The 25,867-nt window shown below is 38.5% G+C and overlaps 1 protein-coding gene across 4 annotated transcripts in view; it reads left to right on the top strand.

The window, feature by feature from the left end:
• LOC134226571 (endoribonuclease Dcr-2-like) overlaps window positions 1-21,239 on the top strand; it is a 46,158-nt gene extending 24,919 nt beyond the window's left edge. For all 4 annotated transcript variants that reach the window (XM_062707422.1, XM_062707425.1, XM_062707424.1 and 1 more), the window contains exons 9-10: window positions 13,081-13,753; window positions 15,169-21,239. In XM_062707422.1, coding sequence (XP_062563406.1) covers window positions 13,081-13,753; window positions 15,169-17,452 — 2,957 coding nt within the window. In that variant the 3' untranslated portion in view covers window positions 17,453-21,239. The remainder of the gene's footprint in view (window positions 1-13,080; window positions 13,754-15,168) is intronic.
• The last annotated feature ends 4,628 nt before the right edge of the window (window positions 21,240-25,867 follow it).

The raw sequence follows: 25,867 nt of genomic DNA, 5'->3' as shown, positions 1-25,867 counted from the left end.
GACAAATTGTAATGAATTATTGGCAGTGGCTAATTTTCTACCCGCCGCTGTCACATCCAGGCGCTATAGTATATGCGCAAAATAGCCAGCATGAGTTAACCACCAGAAATTTGTATGGCGAAAGACATCTAACGCGGGTTTTCTCAAAATTAGGAACTTTTCATGAAAAACTATTTGGTACCGGTTATGAAGGATGGTGTCCGCTACTACGCCTACCAAATATTTTTTCGATAAAGGTGCTTAATTTTGAGAAATTGAACCTTAGATGCCTTTCGCCATACTGATTCCAGAAAGTAAACTCCTAGTGTGCCGCTGTAAGCATGCTCAAAGCAGGCGATTCATTAAAATCAAACAAACATGGAAAGTTACATCAAAACTGTATCTTTTTGTATTTTACTATTAGTTTCATCGTGTAATACAAAAATACTTCCACATTCACATAGCATGATGGTTTTACAAATATTTAAAGGTACCAACTGATTTTGAACCTTAGTTAGTTATAGTTTTCTAGAAATCAAAGGGGGCATTTAAGCCAGGTGGGGCGCATTATACCGTCTTACCCTATGAGAGTAATGGGTTGCGCCACGGCTAAAATGATTAATGATTCAATGTGTGAATGCAAACAGTGTTTTTGTTGATTAAAAAATAAAAATATAATCCAAACTGCTTGATTTATTGAAAAACAAAAACAATAGTGTCCAACTAGGAAATCTGCTCCGACGAATGAAACCATAGTTGCACTCGAATCTGTCAAGTTCTTCTACACGGACAGATAAATCAACCCAAACTTTGAGTTCAATATACGCACTGTTGAGAAAATCGCAGGAAAAATTTACCCAAATTTGGGTAGTTTTCCCTTTCTTTCCCATGATTGTTGCCAAAACTAGAGCAAGATGTAAACACCTCACCGGGGTTGCTCAACCAAATAACCCAGATTTGAGTAAATTCAATATTCTCAATTTTGAGTTGATCAAGGTCCGCTTTGGATAAATTAAACTCAGCTTTTGGTAAATTGTTTACATGGGATTAAAGGCAAACTACCTAGTGCGAAAAAAGTCATTTTACTCAAATTTGGGTTATTGACCCAAACCACGGTTTTGAGTGCAAACAACTCTTTTTTGAGTAGTTTTGGTTTTCAGTGCATATGAAACGCCTTCTTTCGAAAGACTCGTAAGCCTCCTTCTAAGAAGCTCGGAAGCATCCTTTCAAGCGACTCGGAACCATGTTTTCGGTTTCAAAAGGCTCGGAAGTTATTATTATTATTATAATCTTTATTAAAGAGGTTTTTAGCCCAAGGCTAGTTCACCTCCGAGGCTCGGAAGTCTCCTTTCAAGAGGTTAGGAATTATTTCCTTCCAAGAGGCTAGGAAGCCTTCTTCAGAAAAAAAAACGAACAGTGGGTAATGTCTGTGACATAACCGCTAAGTGGACGTAGGACTTGACTTGACCATGCCTTTAAGATACATAATATGTCCAAATTTCTCACATCAACTATTTTGGATAAATAATCGGTGTTGCATAACATTCCTTGGCAAAATCTTCTCATCAAACCGACACTGAAATCAAATCTACCTCGAACAAGAATCATCAAAAACAATTCAGGAAGTATCTGTCCGGTCACGGAATATTAGCCTCGACAGTGGCAACCTTCCCACTGAAGGACTGCCTGAAATAAGCCACAAGTTGGCCCAGCAGGGGATGTAGGGCCTCCTAATCCGTGCGATAGCGACTGAAGGAGAACATTATTTTTAACTCTTAGAGCCTTGAAAAGGCTGTTTGCTTCGGCAAGTCCAAAAAGTAAGAAAACGATCTTTTCAAATAACCGCGAATTTCTAGTGGTGGTATAAAAAAGACTGAATGCTCTGCGAGCGAATGCACTTTCCTTTTATACCTTATTTTGAATCTTCTCTGCTTCCCAATTGGTGGGCCAATCAGCCAGTGTCTTGTATCCCTCTTCTTTGTCAGCCAAAGCGTTATCATCATCAACGCGTTCGAGAAGAGCTTCTTCTTTTTACGCTTGTTGCTCGCTGCTGGCGTCCATTTCCTAACGAGACTTTCCGCTTGATACAGGCCAATAAGCCGGGCAAGCGAGCTTAGAATTGCAGTTCAGGTGAGAAGTACGTGTTCTTTTCTGAGACAACATTGTTAGTAGTAGATGGAAGGAAACACCCGGACATGGGATTTCGGGTGATAAGATTTAGAATTGGTAACATGGGACGATCATTCAGTCACGTTCGCTTTGTGTGCGGTCAGTATCAAACAATGTTTATCTAGATATTTCTTGATCAATGCCAAAAAATCCAACATTTGATGAAAAATCGATTGATAGTTTATTAATGTTTGAGCTGTTATCGGTGTTTTTTAATCCAAATATCCAAATATTATGTGAGAGATTTGGATATCTTATGTTTTTTTTAGGCATGGTCAAGCGAAGTCCTTCGTCCACTTCGCGGTTAAATCAGAAAAATTATCCACTGTTAGTTTTGACGCTATTTATGAAAATCACGCATAAAATTTTATCACTAGAATATTGGATTTGGCACCTAAGTACAATTTCTATCCCGAAGGGTATTGAAAGCTTTGATATTGATCTCTATTATTGGCTCTCTGAAAAACCGTTTGTTTTTTGGACATACATGCTGCATCATGTGGTTTTTCTTCAGCCTGCCTCGGCTCATCATCGATGCCGGCCGGTCTCGGCTCGACTCTGCTGCTGCTGCCGGTATCTGCTCAGCATTGCTGCTTTGTCGGGTCTGTAGGGTGGACTGCTGCTGTACTGGCTAGGTTTCGGCTGATGATGGTGGCTTCGATGGTGTCGAGCCGAAAAAGCGGTCGGTGCAGACTTCATTCCCTGCTAAAAGGTGTGAGTGCTGTTCAATCGACGATGCGGTTGCTTCGCTTGTCCCGGTCAGAATGAAAGGAAAAAATCGCGTTTTATGGCTTCTCGGCAGACCCAGCGGCTGCTCATTCGCTGGTGTCTGCACCAATGAGAACGTGGTAGTGGAATGATGCAAGAATTATGCGGTACCCATATTTATAGGTTCCCTTGATCTCAATGTTTTTCATTGAAAACAGTTTCATGCCTATTGAAACAAGTTTTTCGGGTCTTATCAAGCATGGACATGAAAGGCATGCTTGAAATCTGTCGATTGAGGGGCTTACCGCAGAAATTCGTCCATTGAGACGAACGCTATTAACGTTTAAAATCTTTCAACAAAGCGTAATGCGGTCGATTTGAATATTTTGGAATGACACCCGGTATAGTAAAGAGAGACGTAAGTCCTACGTCAAAAAAATGTCCATTAATCGAGGTAAAAAGTCCATATAATCGAAGTCCATATAATCGAGGGTCCATATAATTGAGGTACGCCTGTATATAGTGTCTTTAATTTGCATCTTTACTCAATTGCCCCACGGTTAGAAATTTAGAAATGTATGTTTGTTTAAAGCGTTTAAAGCAAGTTGAAAACTAAACTAGATATAAAATAAATTCCTAACAAATCCTGTCAGGGTTTGAATCCAAAGGAGAATGAGAAAATCTCTCACTTATAATGTCTGTATACACTCTCAATATGTAGCATATCGTGGGAGACGTTTTTCGATAGCTTTGGGGCCGTACACATTTTACGTAAGCACTTATGGGGTGAGGGGGGGGGTTCGTTCAATATCTTACGCTCCATATAACTAAAAATTCTTTTTTATGTTAATGTATGAAAAATATCGGGTCGTTCAATATCTTACGCTCCATATAACTAAAAATTCTTTTTTATGTTTATGTATGAAAAAAATCTTACATGGGGGGAGGGGGGTTGAAAAACCCAGAAAAAATGCTTACGTAATAAGTGTACGACTCCTTTTACGATAATGAACTGATTCGGGGGGCAACAACCAATGATAAATTTCTTTTAATAAGCCCCAATTGTGGGGGTATGGTTTTAATGATGCATTTAAACTTGTTTTACACAGCTGGTGAAAAAAATATGGTCCCCAACATAAAATGAGCGAGAACAAGGCGTTTTATTGAACCCCCTCGATGGGGGCCGGTTATCCGAATAAGTTTTTTCCAACTTGTATTGTACAAGTGCGATAGTTTTGTTTTCATGGCTTGTTATAATTCGGAGTGGTTATTGTCTCTCTTTTATCGTTGTTCGTTATCTATTGAGAGCGATTTCTGCAAACCCTGATCCCTGTCATAACGTGGAGGCAACTACGAGACACTGAAGACGACCTTACAGTTGAGGTCAAAATACGTATATGTTAGAGTAATACGAGGTGGTGGAATTAAATGGAATTGTACTAAACTGCCGTTGGACGCATTGTTTGCTATTGAAAATTGGCCAGATTGGACTATGGGATCAGAAGTTATGGCCAAAATACTTTTTTTATGCGCAAAACACGCTAAAAACACTCACTCATATTTTTTTTGTATTTTTTTCACGATAAAAGCACCAACACCGCTAGGTGGATTAATCAGGGTTTTTTTTTTGTAAAACTCATAATTATTGTGACAAGTTCTGGGGATAAAATTTATTCTAAGTATGAAACAAGTACAAATATTAATCAGAAGCTTCTTGCTTCGTCGGAAGATCAATGAAAAACGTTTTTCCTCTTCGGTAACAACAGGTTGAACCACATTAGAGAAGTTTTCTTTTCTTCTTCAATTTTTGAGGAGCATTTTGCCAACGTACAATTGTATCAAAAGAGGTTGAATCCTTTACAACCAACTTAAATTGCTTCTTGGAAAACAACTTGCAGTATTTAAGGTCTTTACTGTTGATATTGTTTGCGTATTGTCAAACACCACTTTTCGCATGGAATCCACGTACGGGCGTGGCTTGCAGTGGTTTATTGTATTTGAAGAAGTCAGTTGCTTGCATATCAAGTACGTCAACATTGTTCTTTGCATTGCCAACCACAGACTTGAAGTTTTCATAACTGACGACACCTTCATAGCGCATTTTGGAATCACACGCCGCATGGAAAGAGTCAGCGACCATTAACGTATGTCCCGATTCAGAGTTCTCCAACTGTATGCGCTCGACCTGAATTTCATTACTCTTTATCAGTAGAGTAATGTGATGGAATAAATTCCAGTTCTTATTTTGCGAACAACAATTAGGTATCCAACCAAAAGAAAATCGTCTTCAAATCAGCGTACTTCATAATAACTTTGAAAAAAAAAAAAACAGCTAAGGCGTTTGTTGGCTGTGCGACCATTAACCAAACCAACGGACCAAATGCATACAGACAGCGCCGTAGCGTGAGCTTGGCCGGGTTTGCCCCCGCCAAGGGTGCCAGGCCTTAGGAGGGCGCCGAAATCTAAAATTTCACTATGGGAAATCATGAAAAAATATTCTCAAATTCACTGGTTCAAAGTGATTCAATTTAAAGCTTTTATCAAACGATTTCCCTCAGGGACTACATCCGTAATCAACCGTTTAAATAATTTCCGGAAGGCCCTTTTCCGTTAATAAATGATACAAGTAGACAGATTTGTATCATCGCCTTCTCTGCAGTGACATGTCTTATTCATCATATACCTGACAGAAAAGGAAGTTAAATAGAAAAACAGAAAAGGCCATTGTAAAGATACATGGACTTCAATACGCTAAAGGAGAAACACAGAGTAGACTGTAAAAAACGAATCTCTTAGATCTATATAAACTAGTAAAACTTTAAACAAGGATGAGTATTTGAAATGACGGCACTCATCTAACGGCATGATGAATACTAGAATCGGAATCTAGGAATTTCAGCAATGATGGTAACTGACCAAATTAAAAGTTGAAATTTACTGGTCCAACAAAATCAATCAGTACCAAACCAAACCGATAGAGCAATTTCAGAAAGTTACATATCTTGATCCGAATAGGTCCAGAGTTTCTTGATACGACTTTGTCCAATCACTATTAATACCAATTCACTACAAAACTGAACTTTATTGAAAGGTCAGTCGTTCTTTCAAACCACCGGCCAAGCCACTCTACAGTTGGAGTTCATCAATAAGTCTAATGGCGATTCCGAAGGTCCTTTAATCCACTCTAAAGTAGAGTTCTTACTGATGCGACTGGGTCCGATTTGCATTAATTCACTGCAAATGCTGCAAGTGCATTAATTCACGACAAAAAATATTAACGATTTTTATTTTGGCAAGGATCCACGCAATAATGGATCTTGTCTTTTTATTAGCGTCATTGAAATCGTAAAATTCTTAGAAAATAGATTTTTAAAAACGTTCTGGTCTTTTACTAAACCTTACTCACTATCTATTATTCTATTGGAATAATGCACTATGCATATTAAAGAGGCTTAAGGAATTAATGACGTGTCCACAACGTCCACAACGCAGAAAAAAAATCTTTGTTTTGAACATGCAAGAAAGTAAGGGGCGCCCAATAAAGGTTTAGCCAAGGGCGCTGGGAGTCCACGCTACGAGTCTGCACGCAGACAATGGGGATGCTCGTATGTAGGGGCCAACAGGCGCAAAGCTCTCATTAAAGACCAGCAGCCTTTACGAGAAAATAATGCTCTTGAAGCAATCTAGAAAATAAGTTCATAACTTATAAATAATTGAGAACTTACTTTTTGCAAATCCACAGAAAAACGGATTCATCTGGTAGCACTGTGTCACCATCAACTCGATAATACAGTCGTGATTCCTTTGGACGTTGAAGATGTAGTAGATGTCCTTGTACCGAGCAAGGAAACTACGCCACTGCCGCTAAGAACCGGCTGGTCAACCTCTGGGACCGGTAATGAAACGTTTGCCGGCTCCGCAAACGGAAAACGATCAACTGTGTCATTTTTAAATCGAACCCGAGAAAGTCCTCTTCCGATTCCGCGCCACTTGATTGTCTGTATTGGTTTAAATATTCCATTTCCGGTTCAACTTCTACCGTCAGCGAAAAATCACACCAAAGAAATACAATCGTCGCTCGCGAAATTTAAAAACAAATTAACAACAGCTAGGTATCTCTCAGTTCACGGTGTGACAAATACGCGTACATTTTTCGCCTGCCCAGTGAATTTCACGGCATAAGTGTCACATTCGGGTTTTGATTGAAAAATCGTGGAAAAAAAGGTGTTTTGGCAATGTTTGAGTCCGGCCCAACAAATATGAATATTCTTATATTCGTTAAAGTTAATAAAAAAGCGAAATTTTGCGATAATAGCATGAATGCATTTTGAAATTTCCAATGCGTTTTTCTCATTTTTCTCGTTTGTAACATGTGACATTTATGCGTCCGACGGCAGAAATTCGTCATACGAAAAGTTGTGAGTATGTTGTGCATCGCTGTGTTGCCTTCTCATTGTCATCGCGAATTAACTTCGATTTAATGTATGAAATACAATTCATATTTTGTCAAATTGTGAAGTTTTCGAAGTTGTCCTGCAAGCACAATATTTCGCTGTTTTATAAGTTTCGATAATTCGTCTACATCCGTACAATTATTGAAAAACAGTTTTGGATTTACGTTTTGTCGTGAATAAACAGATCGCCGCTTTATTAATCCACATCATTACTGGTAATTTTCGTGATCGTTATGTGAAAGCGAAAAGAGTTGCATTTTCATTTTCAAGAGACCAAATAAAAATGTAGCGGGCTCCCGGTCACATTACCACTTTACCCGGTCACGGTCCACCTGTCACATTACAAGCAGTCATGATGGGAATATTGCTTTGCTTTGAAATCTTAATTTCTAAATAGTTCTAATAGATCTGTGCAAATAACGATGACTAGTCGATAAAATGATTATATTGTTCCTATTTGCCGAGTTAGAACTACAGGCCTGGTAGCGGGTCACTTTTTAGTGACTTGGTCACTTTTTTCGGGACAGTCACTAAAAAGTCTCTTTTTTCGACCTCAAGTCACTAAAGTCACTTTTTCTCGAAAAAAGTCACTATTTTTAACTATTTTGACTATGTTTCGTGAGCATCGTCGTGGAATGAGAAAAAAAAATGTTTAAAATTTTTATTCATGACGAACATGAAATGACGAATTTAGGAAAAATGACTAGGTACTTGGTACTTTTTGGCCGAAACGCTGTTCGGAGATTCTTCGAGACTCCAGATTCGCTGTGAATCTCGGTGTCATTAGATTTTCAACAGCGATCAATTGAAGGGGTTTCGTGTCACAGTATATGATTGGGTAGATAGTGATGCAAGCATGATGGGCACAGCGGATTGTGAATCTAAATTATTCACAAAGCCAATAGCTGACTCTGCTGAGTTTCAAACCTTTTTTGAAAACTGTTAAACTCTACACTTTATTAACCTTCCGGGACTCGCACATTTGTAAAAAGTACAACTAGGAGTAAAATCAATGGTCTCTCGACATCTGCTCAGATAAATGCCTAATAATAAAATGAAATAAAATAAAATATATATTTTGATGACAATTTAAACAATTAAACTGCATAAACTTTGGATATTCCATCGAGAAAAAATCGTAAATTTGTTGGTTGGTAGCTCGAGCTTCTTGTTTAGGCTTTTTAAAGTCCTTTTTTTAAACTATCATTTATTTGGAAGGCTCATTTGCCGTAAAGCGTTACGGAGCCGGAATCATGTTTTTAATACAGTTTTTCATGATTCTTATACACTAATGTTAGTTTTGGGGAACCGAAAGACTCGCGGTTTGGTCGAGGTTAGGGAATACAATTATTCAATAGGAAAGGAAAAGAATATAGGGTGCTTAATTAATTACAATGCTGATGTTCACACAGTTGAAATCCTTGGCAATGTCACATCTGTAACGAGACAAACATTTTTTGGGACACAGCAACGAGAGAAAGACATACGAATGGGGTTGAACGGTAGACAGCAGGAGGAAGATATTCTTAATGTATTACGACAGCAAAACCTAGCAGCACACATGTTCCACGTAGGTTACTGCAACTCATACGTGACCAGATTTGATCACAATCAAGTTGCTGCAACCATTTTTGACTCACTTGTGCTGCTCGGGAAGGGAAGGATGGAAGACGATTATAATCTAACATCAGCAACTTTCAAAAACTGGTGGACAAGGGACATGTTTTCGAGATCAAGACCCGCCAACACTTCCCTAATAGGCTTTGGCTGCTTTCTTTTAAAGTCCTGAGAAAATTCTTTAGGTTTTGAAATTCAATCTATGTCTAAAAATTAGTTATATAAGTTTCGGTTATAAAAAAGAGCAATTTTTACAAACAAGCGAAGATTTTCCAAATAAATTCAAACTCATAATAAAAATTATTGCACATTATTCTGTATGAATTGCCTCAAAGTTGTGCTATTCCAGTGGTGAAGGGGGAGGAAAAAAAACAGGATCAAATAAAATAAACTTATCAGATTTCACTTGTTATAAAACCAACTATTCCATTTATCTCCATCACTTTGTAAACATACTTATATTTTACAATGTTATGGAAACTCATATGTGAATATGTACGTTATGTGGAAGATATTGATTTGAAAAATGTATTGGAGGTAACCACTTTCCCTTCGATGGGACTCGAACCCATGACCCTACAGTACGCTAGACTGGTGCTTTAACCAACTATGCGTCCAATTTGGGAATCTCGAGCTCGTTCAGTAGCCGCTAGGTTGCGAAGGCCGACGGAGGTCCTTCGTAGCTTAGTTGGTTAAAGCACCAGTCTAGCGTACTGTAGGGTCATGGGTTCGAGTCCCATCGAAGGGAAAGTGGTTACCTCCAATACATTTTTCAAATCAATATCTTCCACATAACGTACATATTCACATATGAGTTTCCATAACATTGTAAATTAACGTCCAAGTCGGGTGGTTTAATCCCCGGAAATAGGCAATTACCTTTGAATGAACTGAACCTGAGTTGCGTGCTCTTGCCTACGCAATGCGGTCGGGTCTGAGCTTGACGACCGACTGGCAAATGCTTACACAACCTCACTTGATCAGTACAGTTGCTGATGAAGAATGTGTACAGCCGCCAGACATTCTAAATACTCACGCTCCTCTAATGTGAACGTGTACTATACACATGTGGTAGTGTTGGCTTGAGAAATGGATTGCGAGTGATTTGACTATGCGTCCAATTTGGGAATCTCGAGCTCGTTCAGTAGCCGCTAGGTTGCGAAGGCCGACGGAGGTCCTTCGTAGCTTAGTTGGTTAAAGCACCAGTCTAGCGTACTGTAGGGTCATGGGTTCGAGTCCCATCGAAGGGAAAGTGGTTACCTCAATACATTTTTCAAATCAATATCTTCCACATAACGTACATATTCACATATGAGTTTCCATAACATTGTAAATTAACGTCCAAGTCGGGTGGTTTAATCCCGGAAATAGGCAATTACCTTTGAATGAACTGAACCTGAGTTGCGTGCTCTTGCCTACGCAATGCGGTCGGGTCTGAGCTTGACGACCGACTGGCAAATGCTTACACAACCTCACTTGATCAGTACAGTTGCTGATGAAGAATGTGTACAGCCGCCAGACATTCTAAATACTCACGCTCCTCTAATGTGAACGTGTACTATACACATGTGGTAGTGTTGGCTTGAGAAATGGATTGCGAGTGATTTGACTATGCGTCCAATTTGGGAATCTCGAGCTCGTTCAGTAGCCGCTAGGTTGCGAAGGCCGACGGAGGTCCTTCGTAGCTTAGTTGGTTAAAGCACCAGTCTAGCGTACTGTAGGGTCATGGGTTCGAGTCCCATCGAAGGGAAAGTGGTTACCTCAATACATTTTTCAAATCAATATCTTCCACATAACGTACATATTCACATATGAGTTTCCATAACATTGTAAATTAACGTCCAAGTCGGGTGGTTTAATCCCCGAAATAGGCAATTACCTTTGAATGAACTGAACCTGAGTTGCGTGCTCTTGCCTACGCAATGCGGTCGGGTCTGAGCTTGACGACCGACTGGCAAATGCTTACACAACCTCACTTGATCAGTACAGTTGCTGATGAAGAATGTGTACAGCCGCCAGACATTCTAAATACTCACGCTCCTCTAATGTGAACGTGTACTATACACATGTGGTAGTGTTGGCTTGAGAAATGGATTGCGAGTGATTTGACTATGCGTCCAATTTGGGAATCTCGAGCTCGTTCAGTAGCCGCTAGGTTGCGAAGGCCGACGGAGGTCCTTCGTAGCTTAGTTGGTTAAAGCACCAGTCTAGCGTACTGTAGGGTCATGGGTTCGAGTCCCATCGAAGGGAAAGTGGTTACCTCCAATACATTTTCCAAATCAATATCTTCCACATAACGTACATATTCACATATGAATTTCCATAACATTGTAAATTAACGTCCAAGTCGGGTGGTTTAATCCCCGGAAATAGGCAATTACCTTTGAATGAACATACTTATACTTAACTTAACTTGAGAGACTAAAGACGTCTTTACTGTTGAGGTCGAAATACGTATACTAGTGAAGATAGCAAAGTAATGGAATTAAATGGTGCATGAAAAGTGAAGACATTCCATTAAATAAGCACACAATTACCTTTTCATAGGATTTAATGAATAATGTTTTGGAAATTCATATATATTTTTTTAAATTTATTGTCCCTTCCAATTGAAATTCTCGACCAAAAGATATTAGGAGGAGACATAATTTTTGAAAATTATTTTTATCGGCCTTACGAACTTCAAATAAAGTCCCTTCTTGCACTGCAAATGAAATTAAAAGTCACTATTTGGTCACTTTTTCTGCAGCTGAAAGTCACTATTTGGTCCCCTTTTTCGGCAGTGTTGGTCACTAAAGTCACTATTTTGAGCAGCATTGATCGCTACCAGCCCTGGAACTAAAATAATTGAAGAAGAAACACCTTGTTTACAATTGTTTGATGCGCTTTCATGAAACAAAAATCCGTGAAAATTTGGCGGAATTCCTTTCATTGTTTATGTTTTCTATGAAAGCGGGAAAGAATAATGGAAATATCGCGTGACCTTTCTCAAATCCCAGTACTGATCCACATAAGTGACGTTGCCGATAGTGTATTGTTCTTCAGCTACTTCATCTAATACGTTCTCCACGCTGCCTTGATACACCCCGTATATGATGCCTACAGTCTGCGGAAAGTGCGGAGGACCGATTGCGCTCAGAAATCAAATGTTTCTGAGAATATGAATATCAAAAGACTAGTACCTCAATGGAAAGATTCAGCATCAATGAACTATGTTTCAATCAAAGTGGATTTGGATCATAAATATCGAAATAGAGCATTGGATTCAACTATCTGGCCACGCGGAGTACGTTGCAGAGAATTTCACTGTTCGTCGCCCACCTGCTGGAGACCACCGTATAATTCTTGTTGATAAATTGCTAGGAAATGTTTCTTTTAATGATCAAATGTTGTTCCAATACATGTACTGCTTTTTCCTGTTTAGATGAGTTCAAATTGATAGATAATTTGTGTATGTATGTAATATATCTTTATGCTATACTAATTATTATGTAATACGATAGTTATTTATTTAGAACCATCATTGGGGCAATATAATGCCTGTTGATGTCAGTAATAATAATAATGAAAATGAAAACATTCCACTATGAAAGAGCTAAATAATTTTCTTACTAAACAATATTTTGAAGCTGAATTTCCAACAAAAAATAGCGCGAACTTAGTTGAAGTGGCGATACAAAAAATGTTGAATGTTTTGTCGACACTGACTGGGCAGGCGAATCGCCCGAGGCGATGTTAGTGACCGCAAATCGGACTCCGGATTTGTGTCAAGTTCGAGGTCTCATCGGATAGGGCTGTCATAAGCAAACATGTGTGGCCTTATCAAGTAGTGAAGCTGAATATGTTGTCCTTGCTGAGTGCCTACAGGAGATAAAATGGATACAGAAGTTATTGTTAAATGTGGGTGAGCAACAAGTTTTCCCCATTTTCTCCATTATTTGTTAAAGAGGACAATCAGGGGTGACATTGCGCACAATATCTCGATTCCTAGCGATTACATTGCTTCCATTGTTTGTCGTCCAGCCTAGAATTGCATGAATTTTCTAACCCAACGAATGTTATTTGTATGCAGTTTTGCTGCTTATGACCTTTTCAGCGCAAAATAATTATAACGTACACGACTTTTATATGGAGCTATTTTTTGTCATTTCAGATTCGACCAAGATTGCTGGCACGCATAAGCGTCTTAGAACACACATAATTGAGTATCCTCCACAAACAACTCATTGCCTCCCGCAACCTGATCAACCTTGCTACATCTATATTTTGCGTATTGGTGCTGGGTTTGCCGAGGATCCGGACAACGAAAATGTCAACATTTTCCGATCTTTATACAATTCGGAAAATAATTTTGGTATAATGACCACCAAGCCTCTTCCGGCCCTCGCCAAGATGAAGTTTTTTGTAACTTTGGGCCTCATCGACGTACAGCTTGTTGAAACTCCAATTGTGCTGACCAGCGCTGGGTCCGAAGTGGAATTGGCTCTGTTGAAACAGTTCCATATAACAATCTTCCGAGACATTCTAAAACTGTGGAAGGAGTTCTTAGTGTATGATTTTTCAAACCAAGATAACAGTTTCATGGTTGTGCCTATGAAACAATCGCAGCAAATAGATTGGATGTTGGTGCGAGAATTCCAAAATCTGAACGAAGCCCCATCCGAGGTACCGACGATGTTCCGAGCCAAGATGAAATTTGATGCGGAAAATTACAGACACAAAGTGATCTGTCCATGGTACAAAAACAATAAGGAACAACCTTATGTGGTGACCATGGTGCATGAGCACCTAACGCCAGACAGTCCCTTCCCGAATGCAGATTACAGGTAAGTTTCAAAATTGTAGTGAATTCAGTATCAACGATATTTTGCCTTGGTAGGCAAGCAGGGTGGCCAGATTATATTTGGGTAAATAGGAGTACAAAAATTGGTAGTTATCTGTTATCGGTAGGCCGGAAAAAGTATCAAATCATATGAAAATGTATATCTGAGGTGCACTCAGCCTTCTGTTGGAAAATTTCATATAATCTCATTCAAAATATGTAAATCTCACAATTGAAAATTCATTCTTGAGAGCCATAGTTTATTGTTTGAATGCTCTTTCACTTCTTCTTCTTCTTATTGGCATTACAGCCCCACACTGGGACAGAGCCGCCTCGCAGCTTAGTGTTCATTAAGCACTTCCACAGTTATTAACCGCGAGGTTTCTAAGCCAAGTTACCATTTTTGCATTCGTATATCATGAGGCTAACACGATGATACTTTTATGTCCAAGACAATTTCCAATCCGAAAATTGCCTAGATCGGCACCGGCTCATGCTCTTTCACTATCAGAAGTAAAATCAGTAGTGATTAAGTTCAGATTAATATAAAATTTCCTAACATTTTTCTAGTTTGAATCTGAAACTAAATAAAATAAAAAAGTTCGTTTGCCCAGCAGTGTTTTTTTTATGTTTAAAATCTATTTCAATATAATTATTACCTATGTTGCTGTTAAAAAAAATGCACATTTGTGAAGTGGATTGGTCGACAATCAGACCATTACCCATTAAAAATGTGAAACTTTTCTGACCATCAGCATTTGCAACCCAATAAATCTTCCGATTTATTAAGGTTTGTTTAGGGACGAACTGGGCTGAGCAGGGAATCCTTCCGTATTAAGGATGCCGGGATGATCGCCAGAACCTTCGGTTGAAGGAACACCGGAACACGCTAGCTCGACGAAAATTTATGGCTCAATTAACTGAAGCCTTAATATAGCCTAAGTGAAACATTTTTATTCTTCGATGTGGACCGTACAAAATTAGAAAACTGAATGAACAAAAATCTTGAATGACACTTTTTAAATAGCTGTCAGGTAGACAACGATGCCTGTGTTGCGTTCGTTGAGAAAAAACTTTAACTGGGAGTGGCTTATTACTAGTTGTCTTACACTCAGTGCGAAAAATTCTGCTCTATGATTTTACTCCATCTAAACGATTTTATAGTCCTAACTAAGTAAGTTTAACTAATAGAGGGATATTCGATTTTTCTAAATGTTATGTCAGACTGTCAAAAAAATGCACGACAGAGCCACAGGAGCGCGCGCGCTGAAAATACACTCCAGTGAAAACACTACACCAGCCATTCTTTTGACCGGGTGTTCTTTTAATTTGCGAACCGTCATTTTTGAGTTTATTTCTCCAATTGAGACAGACCCTAAATAATCAACAGTGAAATCAACAAGTATTTTCTTCTTCCAGGTCTTATGCAGATTACTTCAGCCAAGCGTACCATTTGGCAGTTGTTAAACCGGATCAATTTCTAATCGAAGTCAAAGGAATCACAAGCTATCTTAACCGCCTCAATCCGGGAGTAGAGGACGACGGCAAGAGCACACGGAGCAAACATTGGCGGTTCAACGAGATCCTCATTCCGGAGCTCGTTCACAACTATCATTTCCCCGCTGACTATTGGTTGAAGGCTACGCTTCTGCCCAGTGCACTGCACCGTATTAATTATCTACTGCTAGCGGAAAACATTCGTGTTGATTTGGCAACGGGTGCCAATGTAGGATGTCTGGAGAACCGAAAGATTGAGGATGTGGAGGTTGAGTATAAGGAACGGAAGGGAAAACAACTGGAAGAGGAGGTTCAATTCCTAGACCTAGAAGACGACGAAGACGAGGACGATGAGTTCGACCTGGAAGAAGCGCGCCAGTCTCTGTTGGCACCGGAGGACTTGAGTCAGCTGGCACGCAACCAAATGAATTCATTCAGCGGCGATATCCCAATGCCATGGCAGGAAGACGAGGAGCCTGTGGACATCGAGCGCAACTGGGATCAAGTCAAAAAAATGGACTTGGACTATTATAACGCATTCGTTAACAAATTTTCAGACCTGTCCATTCGGGAAATGACCGCAGAACGGATGAGCACAGCGTACACATCCGCTTTGCATAGGAGAGTAACTAGTAGTCCGAAAAGACAACCCATGGCAATTTTGGACGTTCCTATTGAGCAGAAATTCGCAATCAAATTACTAAGCCTAACACCGACAAACACATACAATTTGAACGTCCAGCAAAAAGACATCATTAAGGCCTTGACTACAAAATCGTCCTCAGATGTGTTTGATTTGGAACGTTTTGAACTGTTGGGCGATGCGTTTTTGAAATTTTCCGTTTCATTGTATTTGGTGAAATACCATAAAGATTTTCACGAAGGCTTTCTGACAGCGGTCAAGGGTCAAATAGTAAGCAACCGTAATTTGGTGTACTGTGCTATTAAGTATGGGCTACCTGGTATGATGAAGATTCATAAGTTGGACCCTAAAAATGACTGGAAACCGCCTCTTGCAACGGTTCCACACAAAATAAAAGAAACTATGCAAGAGGTGAATCACTCCGCTAGAGTGCTGTTCCGGATGTCACTAACGGAAGACGAAATAAAGTCTGGGTCTGTTGATCCCAACAATCTTGACGATTTTATTGCCCAACTAGATCTACATAACAATAATCCTGATACGTCCCCAATGCAGAATTATCTCGGACAGCAGACAATGGGGGACAAAACATCTGCGGATGCCATGGAAGCGCTGTTGGGAGTTTGCGTTAAATCGGTTGGAATTCAAAGGTCTTTCAAACTGTTGCCCTACTTCGGTATTCTACCGAAAACTCACGACGTGATCAAGCTGCTCGATGAGAAAATTGAAAATCAAAGACTGAAAACGCAAATCGACTGTCGTGAAGTGGATGGTTTTCTGAAGAACCACGAAAGGATTGAGAAAAAACCTGGATACCGTACAAAGGATCGAACCTATCTTCTACAGGCGCTCACTCACGCCTCATTTCCTACTAATCGGATAACCGGGAGTTATCAGCAGCTGGAGTTTCTGGGTGACGCGGTGCTAGATTTTCTTATCTCAATGTACATTTTTGAGCAGAATCCAACCATGAGCCCGGGCCAGCTGACAGATTTGCGCTCAGCATTAGTGAATAACATCACACTAGCATGTCTGCTTGTACGCCACGGACTGCATCTGTATATTCTTTCCGAGTCCGCATCGTTCAGCGACACCGTGAACAAGTTTGTGGTTTTTCAAGAGCAACAGAAACACGAGATAACCGATCAGGTAAACTTGCTCGTCGAAGAGAGTGACCGAAAGATGGCTGAATTTGTGGACGTACCGAAGGCGCTGGGTGACGTGTTCGAGAGTTTGGTGGCGGCGATTTTCTTGGACTCCGGAAATGATTTTGCCGTAACCTGGCGAGTCATATATGGTTTGATGGGAAACGAAATCCTGATGTTCACCGAGAACACACCGATCCAAATCGTGAGGCAACTGCACGAGTTCAAACCAGGTTGTTCGCCATTGTTTAGTCGGGCCATCGTGGACGACGACACGGTATACGTCAAGCTCAAATATAAAATCAGAAACAAAGAACACGAAGCGTATGGGTTCGGTCAGAACAAGGAAGATGCGAAACGAGCTGCTGCAAAAGCTGCTCTACAGGTGCTGCGCAAGCACTATCGCAACACAAAGTAGTGGCAGATTTTTTAAAATAATTTTCTTCCATTGAGATTGCAGTACGGTTGCATGTAAGAGCATTAATTGTTAATTTATAACATTTGCAGTATCCATATTTACAGATATTCGGTTATACAAATAAGGCAGTGAATTTCGTCGAACTGATTGTAATTAAGCATCAGTTACTTTGGTGCCTTAAAAATGTTAGTTTACTGTTCTGTAATAACAAGCAGTTTTATTTTAATCTGGGAAGTTGTACCATAGGTATAGTATTATAATAAACTAGCACAACACATTTTTTCGGAACTGTGTCACTTAGGCTGTAAAAATTTTTCAGCTCGATAGTTATTTCGCTGTAGTTGAAAATAACCCTGCTCTTCGGAGCATGGTTAGATTTGACAGTTTGATAGTTAAACTTTGCTCGCGAGAAAGTTGGCGCCAAATCCATTTTGTTCCAAATAACCATCATTCCGTCACAATTTGAATGGGTCGGCTTCGGGTTCAAGTTTTAAGCACGATGGGAAAATAACCATCGAACTGTTAAATTTTAACTAAAAAATAAACGAATCGGTGGAATGGTTCACAGCCTTAGTCAACACTTTACTTTCAGACGTGTAATTGATATGAAAAAGATAAAAATTAATATACAGACATTAAATGCAGTGAAAAAAAAACAGATCCTGCCATGACTGACTCAAATTATTGTAAAATCTGAGTTGACAAGTGGGTCAAATAACTCAAAAATACAATAACAAGTTAATTGCCAAAAGTGTAGTTAGCGTATAATTGAAATGGGAGACTGAATAGAATATAATAATTGGCTTCCAAGCTGTGTTAAGCATATGTTTCGTAGTAGACATTAGCACGTAAGACTAAGACTTTCGGTTTTTTCACCCATACGCTTAAAAATTTGGTTGAGTCACTAAGCAGAGCTGAAGAAATTGGCACCCTGGTAGGTACATTTTAGATTTTGACACATATGGTTTTATTTTATTGTACAGACAGAGGTGTCCTACGAAAGGCTGGAACACATAAGGCTGAAATTGGTATGATGCAATGAATCCCAACCATACGATGGAGTGCAAGTTGAGTGGTTGAATGAATAAAGAATAAAAAATAAAGAATAAGGAATTAAAAATAGAGAATAAAAAACAAAGAATAAAGAAAAAATAAAATTTTAAAGAAAGAAAAGAAAAGTAAAGAAAAAGTAAAGAAGAAAAGAGAAGATAGAATGAAGAAGAAGAAATAATGAAGTAAAATGAAAGAAAAGAGAACAAGAGAGTTAGGAACTAAGAACAAGGAAGAAAAAGAGAGAAGATAGTAGAATGAAGAAAGAAAGAAAATGGAAGAATAAAGAAGAAAGAGAGAAAGAAGAAGGAAAGAAAGAAGAAGGAAGAAGGAACAGGGAAGTAAGAAGGAATATGGCAGACGGAAGAAGGAAGAAAAAGTTGGAAGAAGGAATAAGGGAAAAAGAAGAAAGAAATAACGATGTTAGTTGTAAGACGGAAGAAGAAAAACAGAGCAATGAAGTAAGAAGAAAGAAGAAGGAAAAAAGAAAATGAACAAGATAGAAGGAAAAAGAATAAAGAAGAAGGAAAAAAGGAAGAAGAAATAATAAAGTAAGAAGTAAGAAGACAGAAAGATAAAGCAACAAAGAAGAAGGGAGAAGAGAAAAAGGCTGTAAAAAGGATGAAGGAAGAAGAAAGGACAAAAGAAAGAAAGAAGAGGAAAGAAGAAAGACCAGTGAAAGAATAAGGAAGAAGTAATAATAAAGAAAGAAAAAACGAGAAGGAACGAAGAAGAAAGAAGGAACAAAGAAGATGGAAGAAGATAGATAGAAGGCAGAAGATAAAAGAAAGACAAAGAAACGAAAATGGAAGAAGGAAAAAGAATAAGGAAGAAGATAGAAAGAAGTTGGAAGAAAGAAGGAAAAAGAAAGAAAAGGAAGAATGAACAAGAAAGAAAAGGAAGAAGAAAGGTGGAAGAAGATAGAAGAAAGAAAAAAAAGAATAAGAATAATTCATTTCTAACATCCAAACCAAACAGATAACACTGAATCAACAATTTGACGCCACAATACACTGTTCGAGCCGGGTATACCCCGTTAGGCATAAGTACGTTAGGCATAAGGACGATAGGCATAAGTACGTAAGGCATAATGGACGATAGACATAACGGACGTTAGGCATAATGGACGCTAGGCATAAAATGACCCAAAGAACAGCCCATGACATAAAGAAGGCAGAATAATGCCAAACGTCCATTATGCCCAACGTCCATTATGCCCAACGTACTTATGCCTAACGTCCTTATGCCTAACGTCGTGGACCCGTTCGAGCCTGCATCTCTCCACCGTTTTGTACCTGTACCTCTCTCCGTTTTGTACCTGGTCAGCCTACCTCGCTCGCTGCGCTCCTAGCTGTCTCGTGCCTGCCGGATCGGAAGCGAACTCCATCTTTGCAGGGTTGCTGTCCGGCAATAATAATAATAGAAGAAGGAACAAAAAAGAAGAAACGACGAAGAAAGAAGGTAAAACGTAGACAGATGAACGTGGAATAAAGAAGGAAGAAGAGAGTAGGAAGAATAAAAATATAGAAGTATTCTCGGCAAGAATCAAAAACCAATTACAAAAATCAAGAACAATAAATAAATTGTTGTTTCTTTCAAATTTCTTGTTCTGTGTATGTACAAAAAAAATAAAAATTTGTATCAAAATCGAAAGACAAAAAGAAGTCGCAAGAAGAGTTCTGTTTATTTCTGTTTGTGCCCCCATTCACGTCAAATGTGATTTTTTCCATTAAAATCTGTTACTCGCGATCTTTCAGCCATTCGTGTTTCAGCCTTTCGTTATTTCAGCCTTATGTACTTTTACTTTTTTAGCCTTTCGTGTTCAGCCTTATGAGTTTTTAGCCTTATGTTCTGGACAAATTTTCTCCCAAATCGATCAATAATTGGACGGTGCTTAACTCATTTAAAGTAACGTGGGAAAATATATGGAAAACATCGATATTCCGGATTTTCAACGTAATAGACGATTAGGGATTGTGGAACTATTCCCAGCTCTTACAACAATTAATACAAATATATAGGGCACTTCACTTCCCCACGTTGCTGAATAATGATAACGTTTCAGGAGTTCTTCTTTGGCTTCTAGTGACACATATGGACTTCAACGATACATACATGCAGAGATTTTCAAATGCTTCTAGGAATTGAATAACACATTTTTCATACCTGTAATTTTTCAAGAAATGATCTGGAAGGTCAGGGAATTTTATTCTCAAATTTTAGTCGACGCCTTGAATGGGATTAGCCATAATAGGAATAAAAAACTAAGAATAGTGCCATAACTGGTACATGCGAAGGAAATGGAAGATTAAGTAATTTTGGTTATTATCACGAATTTTAATGCGGTTTTCACATTTGTTCTAAGGAGCCCGAAAGAAAACCTTTCCATCGAAAATTTTCCATTGGCGCTAAGTGTTATTTGGCAGAACCCCGACTAATTATCTGTTGTGATGCTTTTCAATACTCCATGAAAGGCAAAGCACTCTAGCTGCCGACGAACTGAGAAGATGTCTATCTGTATGTGTGTGCGTGTGTGTATATATGTGCGCAAAATAAAACTCACTCATCTTTTAGGCAATTATCTTGATCCGATTTGCAATTTGCATTCGACGGCGAATCCTGTCCAGATCGGACCATGGGATCAAAAGTTATGGCCAACATACGATTTCTATACAAAAACACGCTAAGAAAATCTCACTCAAGTCCTTTTAGTATATATAATGCACGAAAAAGGCACCGATAGGTGGATGAATCAGCCTTTTTTTTCAAATTATTTTGAGTTCATATAAGTATTTTTGTTGCTAGAATTCAAAATTATGAAGAAAACCATCTTATCCATATACTAAAAGAAATTAAAAAAAACCAGCGCATAGATCCTAATTGTAACTAACGCCATCTAGCGTCGACATTCTGAATAGGGGAGGACGGGACAAGAAGAGCACCCCATAATTTTACGGCTATTATGCTATTTTTTTTTCTCTAAATAACCCCGCACACTGATAAACTATAGTGCAACAAAATTCTTGACACTGAAAAAATATTATTAAAGTGAAATGATTCTGAAATACAGATGAATTATCAAAAGTTAGTGTAAACTTGGATTTTCTTATAAGAAATCAGTATTAGAAAAAAAAGTTTTCAAAAACATGAACATGAACAGTAAAATGTTTGACCATGCTTAAAAAGATTTGAATAAATTATCTCATATGGGGGAAGATGAGCACCCCCTTTTGAAAGAATCAAATAATACACAAAATACTTTTGGACAACTTACAATTATGATTTACTTTGTGCTGAATCTGTTGTGTAGCGTACATTATCAAATTTACTGAAATTTTAAACTGATTTTTGTTATTTAATGAGATTTTGGTGGTATCAATGAAAAGTAATAATATATCGATCCCAAAAACTGTTTTATTGTCATAATATGGTCAATGCGCATTGAAAGCTATTATTTTTTTTGTGAATATTGGTGCTCTAATACATTTCAGTTAGAAAAAAAAAAAGATTTTCAAAAGGGTGCCCTTTTTGCCCCGTAGGGATGCTCATCTTGCCCCTTAATGTATTTGAACCAGTCAAAAACAGAGTCTTAGTTAAGTCACATTTATCGGGATTTCCGTTCTTTTTGAAATTTGCGTTCTAGTCTTCTTGAATTTTATCGCATCATAAATGTGAGAAAAAAGCTCAAATAAATATTATCCACCTCATTATTTGAAACTAGTTTATTTGTGGACGCAGTAGCGCCCATGGAATTAAAAAAAATCAAAATTTTTAACGTCTGTTTTCTGTGATTTTTTTATCAAATGCTGTGTCTGGTTGTCTAAAGTTGTCCCTGGTTTTGTTTTCTGTATCTGATAGTAAAAATGAATTGAAGTGTCAAATATTTTATTTTTTTTTTTTTGAGAATTTCCCCGCGTACTGCGTCTGGTTGGCTAGTCACCGGACAGACAAACAGGGCTATTATATTTATGATTGGCGCTTTGATGTTGCATGAAGAAGAAGAAGCAGAAAGATGATAATCGAAAAAATCTCCACGGGAAACCCTACGGAGAAGTTTTTAAAACTGTTCTCAAAAATTCTAGACGCAATTTAATTAAAAACGGTAAGCAGTACGGGGTTGGACTTATCTTTTCATTTCATTTATTTAGTTAACATCTAAACAGATAACACTGAATCAACAATTTGACGCCACAATACACGGTTCGAGGCCGCATCTCTCCATCCTCGGATACGCCCCACGCTCGCCAAGTCGTTCTGCACCTGGTCTGCCCATCTCGCTCGCTGCGCTCCACGCCGTCTCGTACCTGCCGGATCGGAAGCGAACACCATCTTTGCAGGGTTGCTGTCCAGCATTCTTGCAACATGTCCTGCCCATCGTACCCTTCCGGCTTTAGCTACCTTCTGGATACTGGGTTCGCCGTAGAGTTGGGCGAGCTCATGGTTCATTCTTCGCCGCCACACACCGTCTTCTTGCACACCGCCAAAGATGGTCCTAAGCACCCGTCTCTCGAATACTCCGAGTGCTTGCAAGTCCTCCTCGAGCATTGTCCATGTTTCATGTCCGTAGAGGACTACCGGTCTTATTAACGTCTTGTACATGACACAAGTAGGCCCGACTTCCACAGATGATGCGCCTTCGTATTTCACGACTAACGTTGTTGTCAGCCGTTAGCAAGGATCCGAGGTAGACGAATTCCTCGACCACCTCGAAGGTATCCCCGTCTATCGTAACACTGCTTCCCAGGCGGGCCCTGTCGCGCTCGGTTCCGCCCACAAGCATGTACTTTGTCTTTGACGCATTCACCACCAGTCCAACTTTTGTTGCTTCACGTTTCAGGCGGGTGTACAGTTCTGCCACCTTTGCAAATGTTCGGCCGACAATGTCCATGTCATCCGCGAAGCAAATAAATTGACTGGATCTGTTGAAAATCGTACCCGGCTGTTACACCCGGCTCTCCGCATGACACCTTCTAGCGCAATGTTGAACAACTTATCTTATACTGTGTATAAAGTGTAATATCACAAAATAAAATTTCAAATGGAAATATTGTGTTTATTATACAGTAGAAGAAAAGTCCAACCCCGTACTGCTTACCGTTTTTAATTAAATTGCGTCTAGAATTTTTGAGAGCAGTTTAAAAAACTTCTCCGTATGGTTTCTCGTGGAGATTATTTCGATTATCATCTTTCTGCTTCTTCTTCTTCATGCAACTGATTTGTGTTCTTTATTATTACATGCAGTAAATTTAAGTTGGTCGTATATGTATTGACCGCAGATAATGCTGCCTTTATGAAAAAAAAAAAAATAATTGCTTATTGTTATATTCTCAGACTATAAGCCCGGTGTGGCATGTGCAGTGCATAAAATTCTTGGATGAAAAGACATCATTGGAATCGATTTAATTCTATACTAAAATGTACTAAAATCCAGTGCAAAGAACAATGCCATTATTGAACATGTGAGAAGAAACTTTGTATTTAGCCCTCCCTAAAATTCTGCATTAATTGCTCCAATGACCATCTTCATGTTTTATTTTGAACAATTCGACACAGTTGTTTCATAAGGGCCAATGTCGCAATGAGCTCGAATGGAGAAAAATGGGTTCCAATGTTCCATGTCATGTTTTCAATTGTAGTTCAAAATTTAGATGTTATTTTAAATGTTAATAGTTTGCATAAAATACATCCACATCTAATCATTGAAGCCCCATAGAAATAAAATTTACTTTGGATTGATTTCGATTTGAAAATATGATTAAAGAACTAGTCGTCCTTTTTTTCTAACAGTGTACACTTGCGCCCTTCAGAAATGCGCCATAATGTTTTTGACAACATCCTTTTCGCCCAAATTTCACGCCCGGCTGTCAACCTATTTGTCAATATCGCCTGTTTGCATCGCCCCGTTGTGTTTTCAAAGTACCGTTTAGCCCTTTTGCTCACATGTGTTTTTGGTGCAAGAGCGAAGTGTCATAATGCAAAAATGAAGCACAGTTTAGCCCCTTTGCTGCCATGGAGAGAACGGGGCGCAATCGCACCAAGAAAAAAATTCCAACGGAAATGTAATATCGCCCTTTTGTATTTTTCTGTTTTTACAGCAAAAAATCAACATTTTGTACTATTTTTAATATGCTACATATAGTACATTTCCAGGAGGTTCGATCTATGTCATAAATTAGATTTGTTTACATTTGCGACTTCGGCCCTTATGAAACAACTATGTCGAATTGCTACCGAAGTCGTTATTTTCCCCCAACACAACCAAATTGTATTATTTAAAGACATGAACAATATATTTTAAAATGTTTATACCGTGACATGCCCTATTACCGTGGGGTAAAGTACGTGTCCACAATAAATTCGCTTTAAAAACTTCAAGTTGTAACAATCATCCTTGAAAACTATGTCGCTTTAATCAATATTAAATACATTTGAAGGAAAAAATATGTTTTGTACTTAAACTCATAAAAAATGAAGAAAATAGTATTCGACATTTTACTTATGAATATGCCTAATACCGCGTACATTCCGAAGAAGATTCCAAATACCGCGCAGAAAATTGCCTAATACCGTGCCCTATCAAACAATCTCAAATGATGAGCTTAAGAGCACATTAACAATAAAGTATGTAAATAATTGAATCATATACAAATTAAATTATTAGGTCATACATACTAAAAAACGTAATAAAAATTTACTATTTTACACAGATACCTACTGGGAAAAGAATCTTTTCCTTGAGAAGTTAGCAATTTCTCAATATTGACGGTTTAAAAGCGTTTATTAATTTTTCAAATAATTTACTTCACATTTATTTAGGTTTTAGATAGATGATATCCAATCGAGTGTCTAAATAGATTTGAAGACAATGGGAGGATTTGTATTCAGATGAAAAATACTCTATATAAAATATTTACGTCTATAGTCTGTGGTAAATATCGCATAAATGATATTGTATTCGTATGTGCTGAACGACACAATAAAGATGATTTGTATGTTCATTAGATGTATACCATCTTCAAGTCTTTCAACAGAAGTTTCTCTTTGGGGAAGTATTGGAATAATACATATTGCAATATGTAATTCTTCTGAATGATGCTTCCCTAGTAAACCTACGCATAAAATGTCGTAGATATTTAATATGAATATTTCAATACCTATACGATATTGTCTAGTGGTATATGTATTCAATGTGATGATTACGTTTTAATTTTCTGAGTATCAACTTCACGGTATAGCCTAGTCACGGTATTAGGCACTACTGGCTAAGAAGATGGCCTAATACCGCGACAATTGTTTTGATCAATAAAATGCAAAACAAGAAATTTAAATACCATTTCAGTACCCAGCTCATTTTTTATAGCTGTA

Source organism: Armigeres subalbatus, chromosome 3 (genome assembly GCF_024139115.2).
Source record: "Armigeres subalbatus isolate Guangzhou_Male chromosome 3, GZ_Asu_2, whole genome shotgun sequence".
Lineage (NCBI taxonomy): Eukaryota > Metazoa > Arthropoda > Insecta > Diptera > Culicidae > Armigeres > Armigeres subalbatus.
This window is presented reverse-complemented; position numbering and strand designations above follow the sequence as displayed.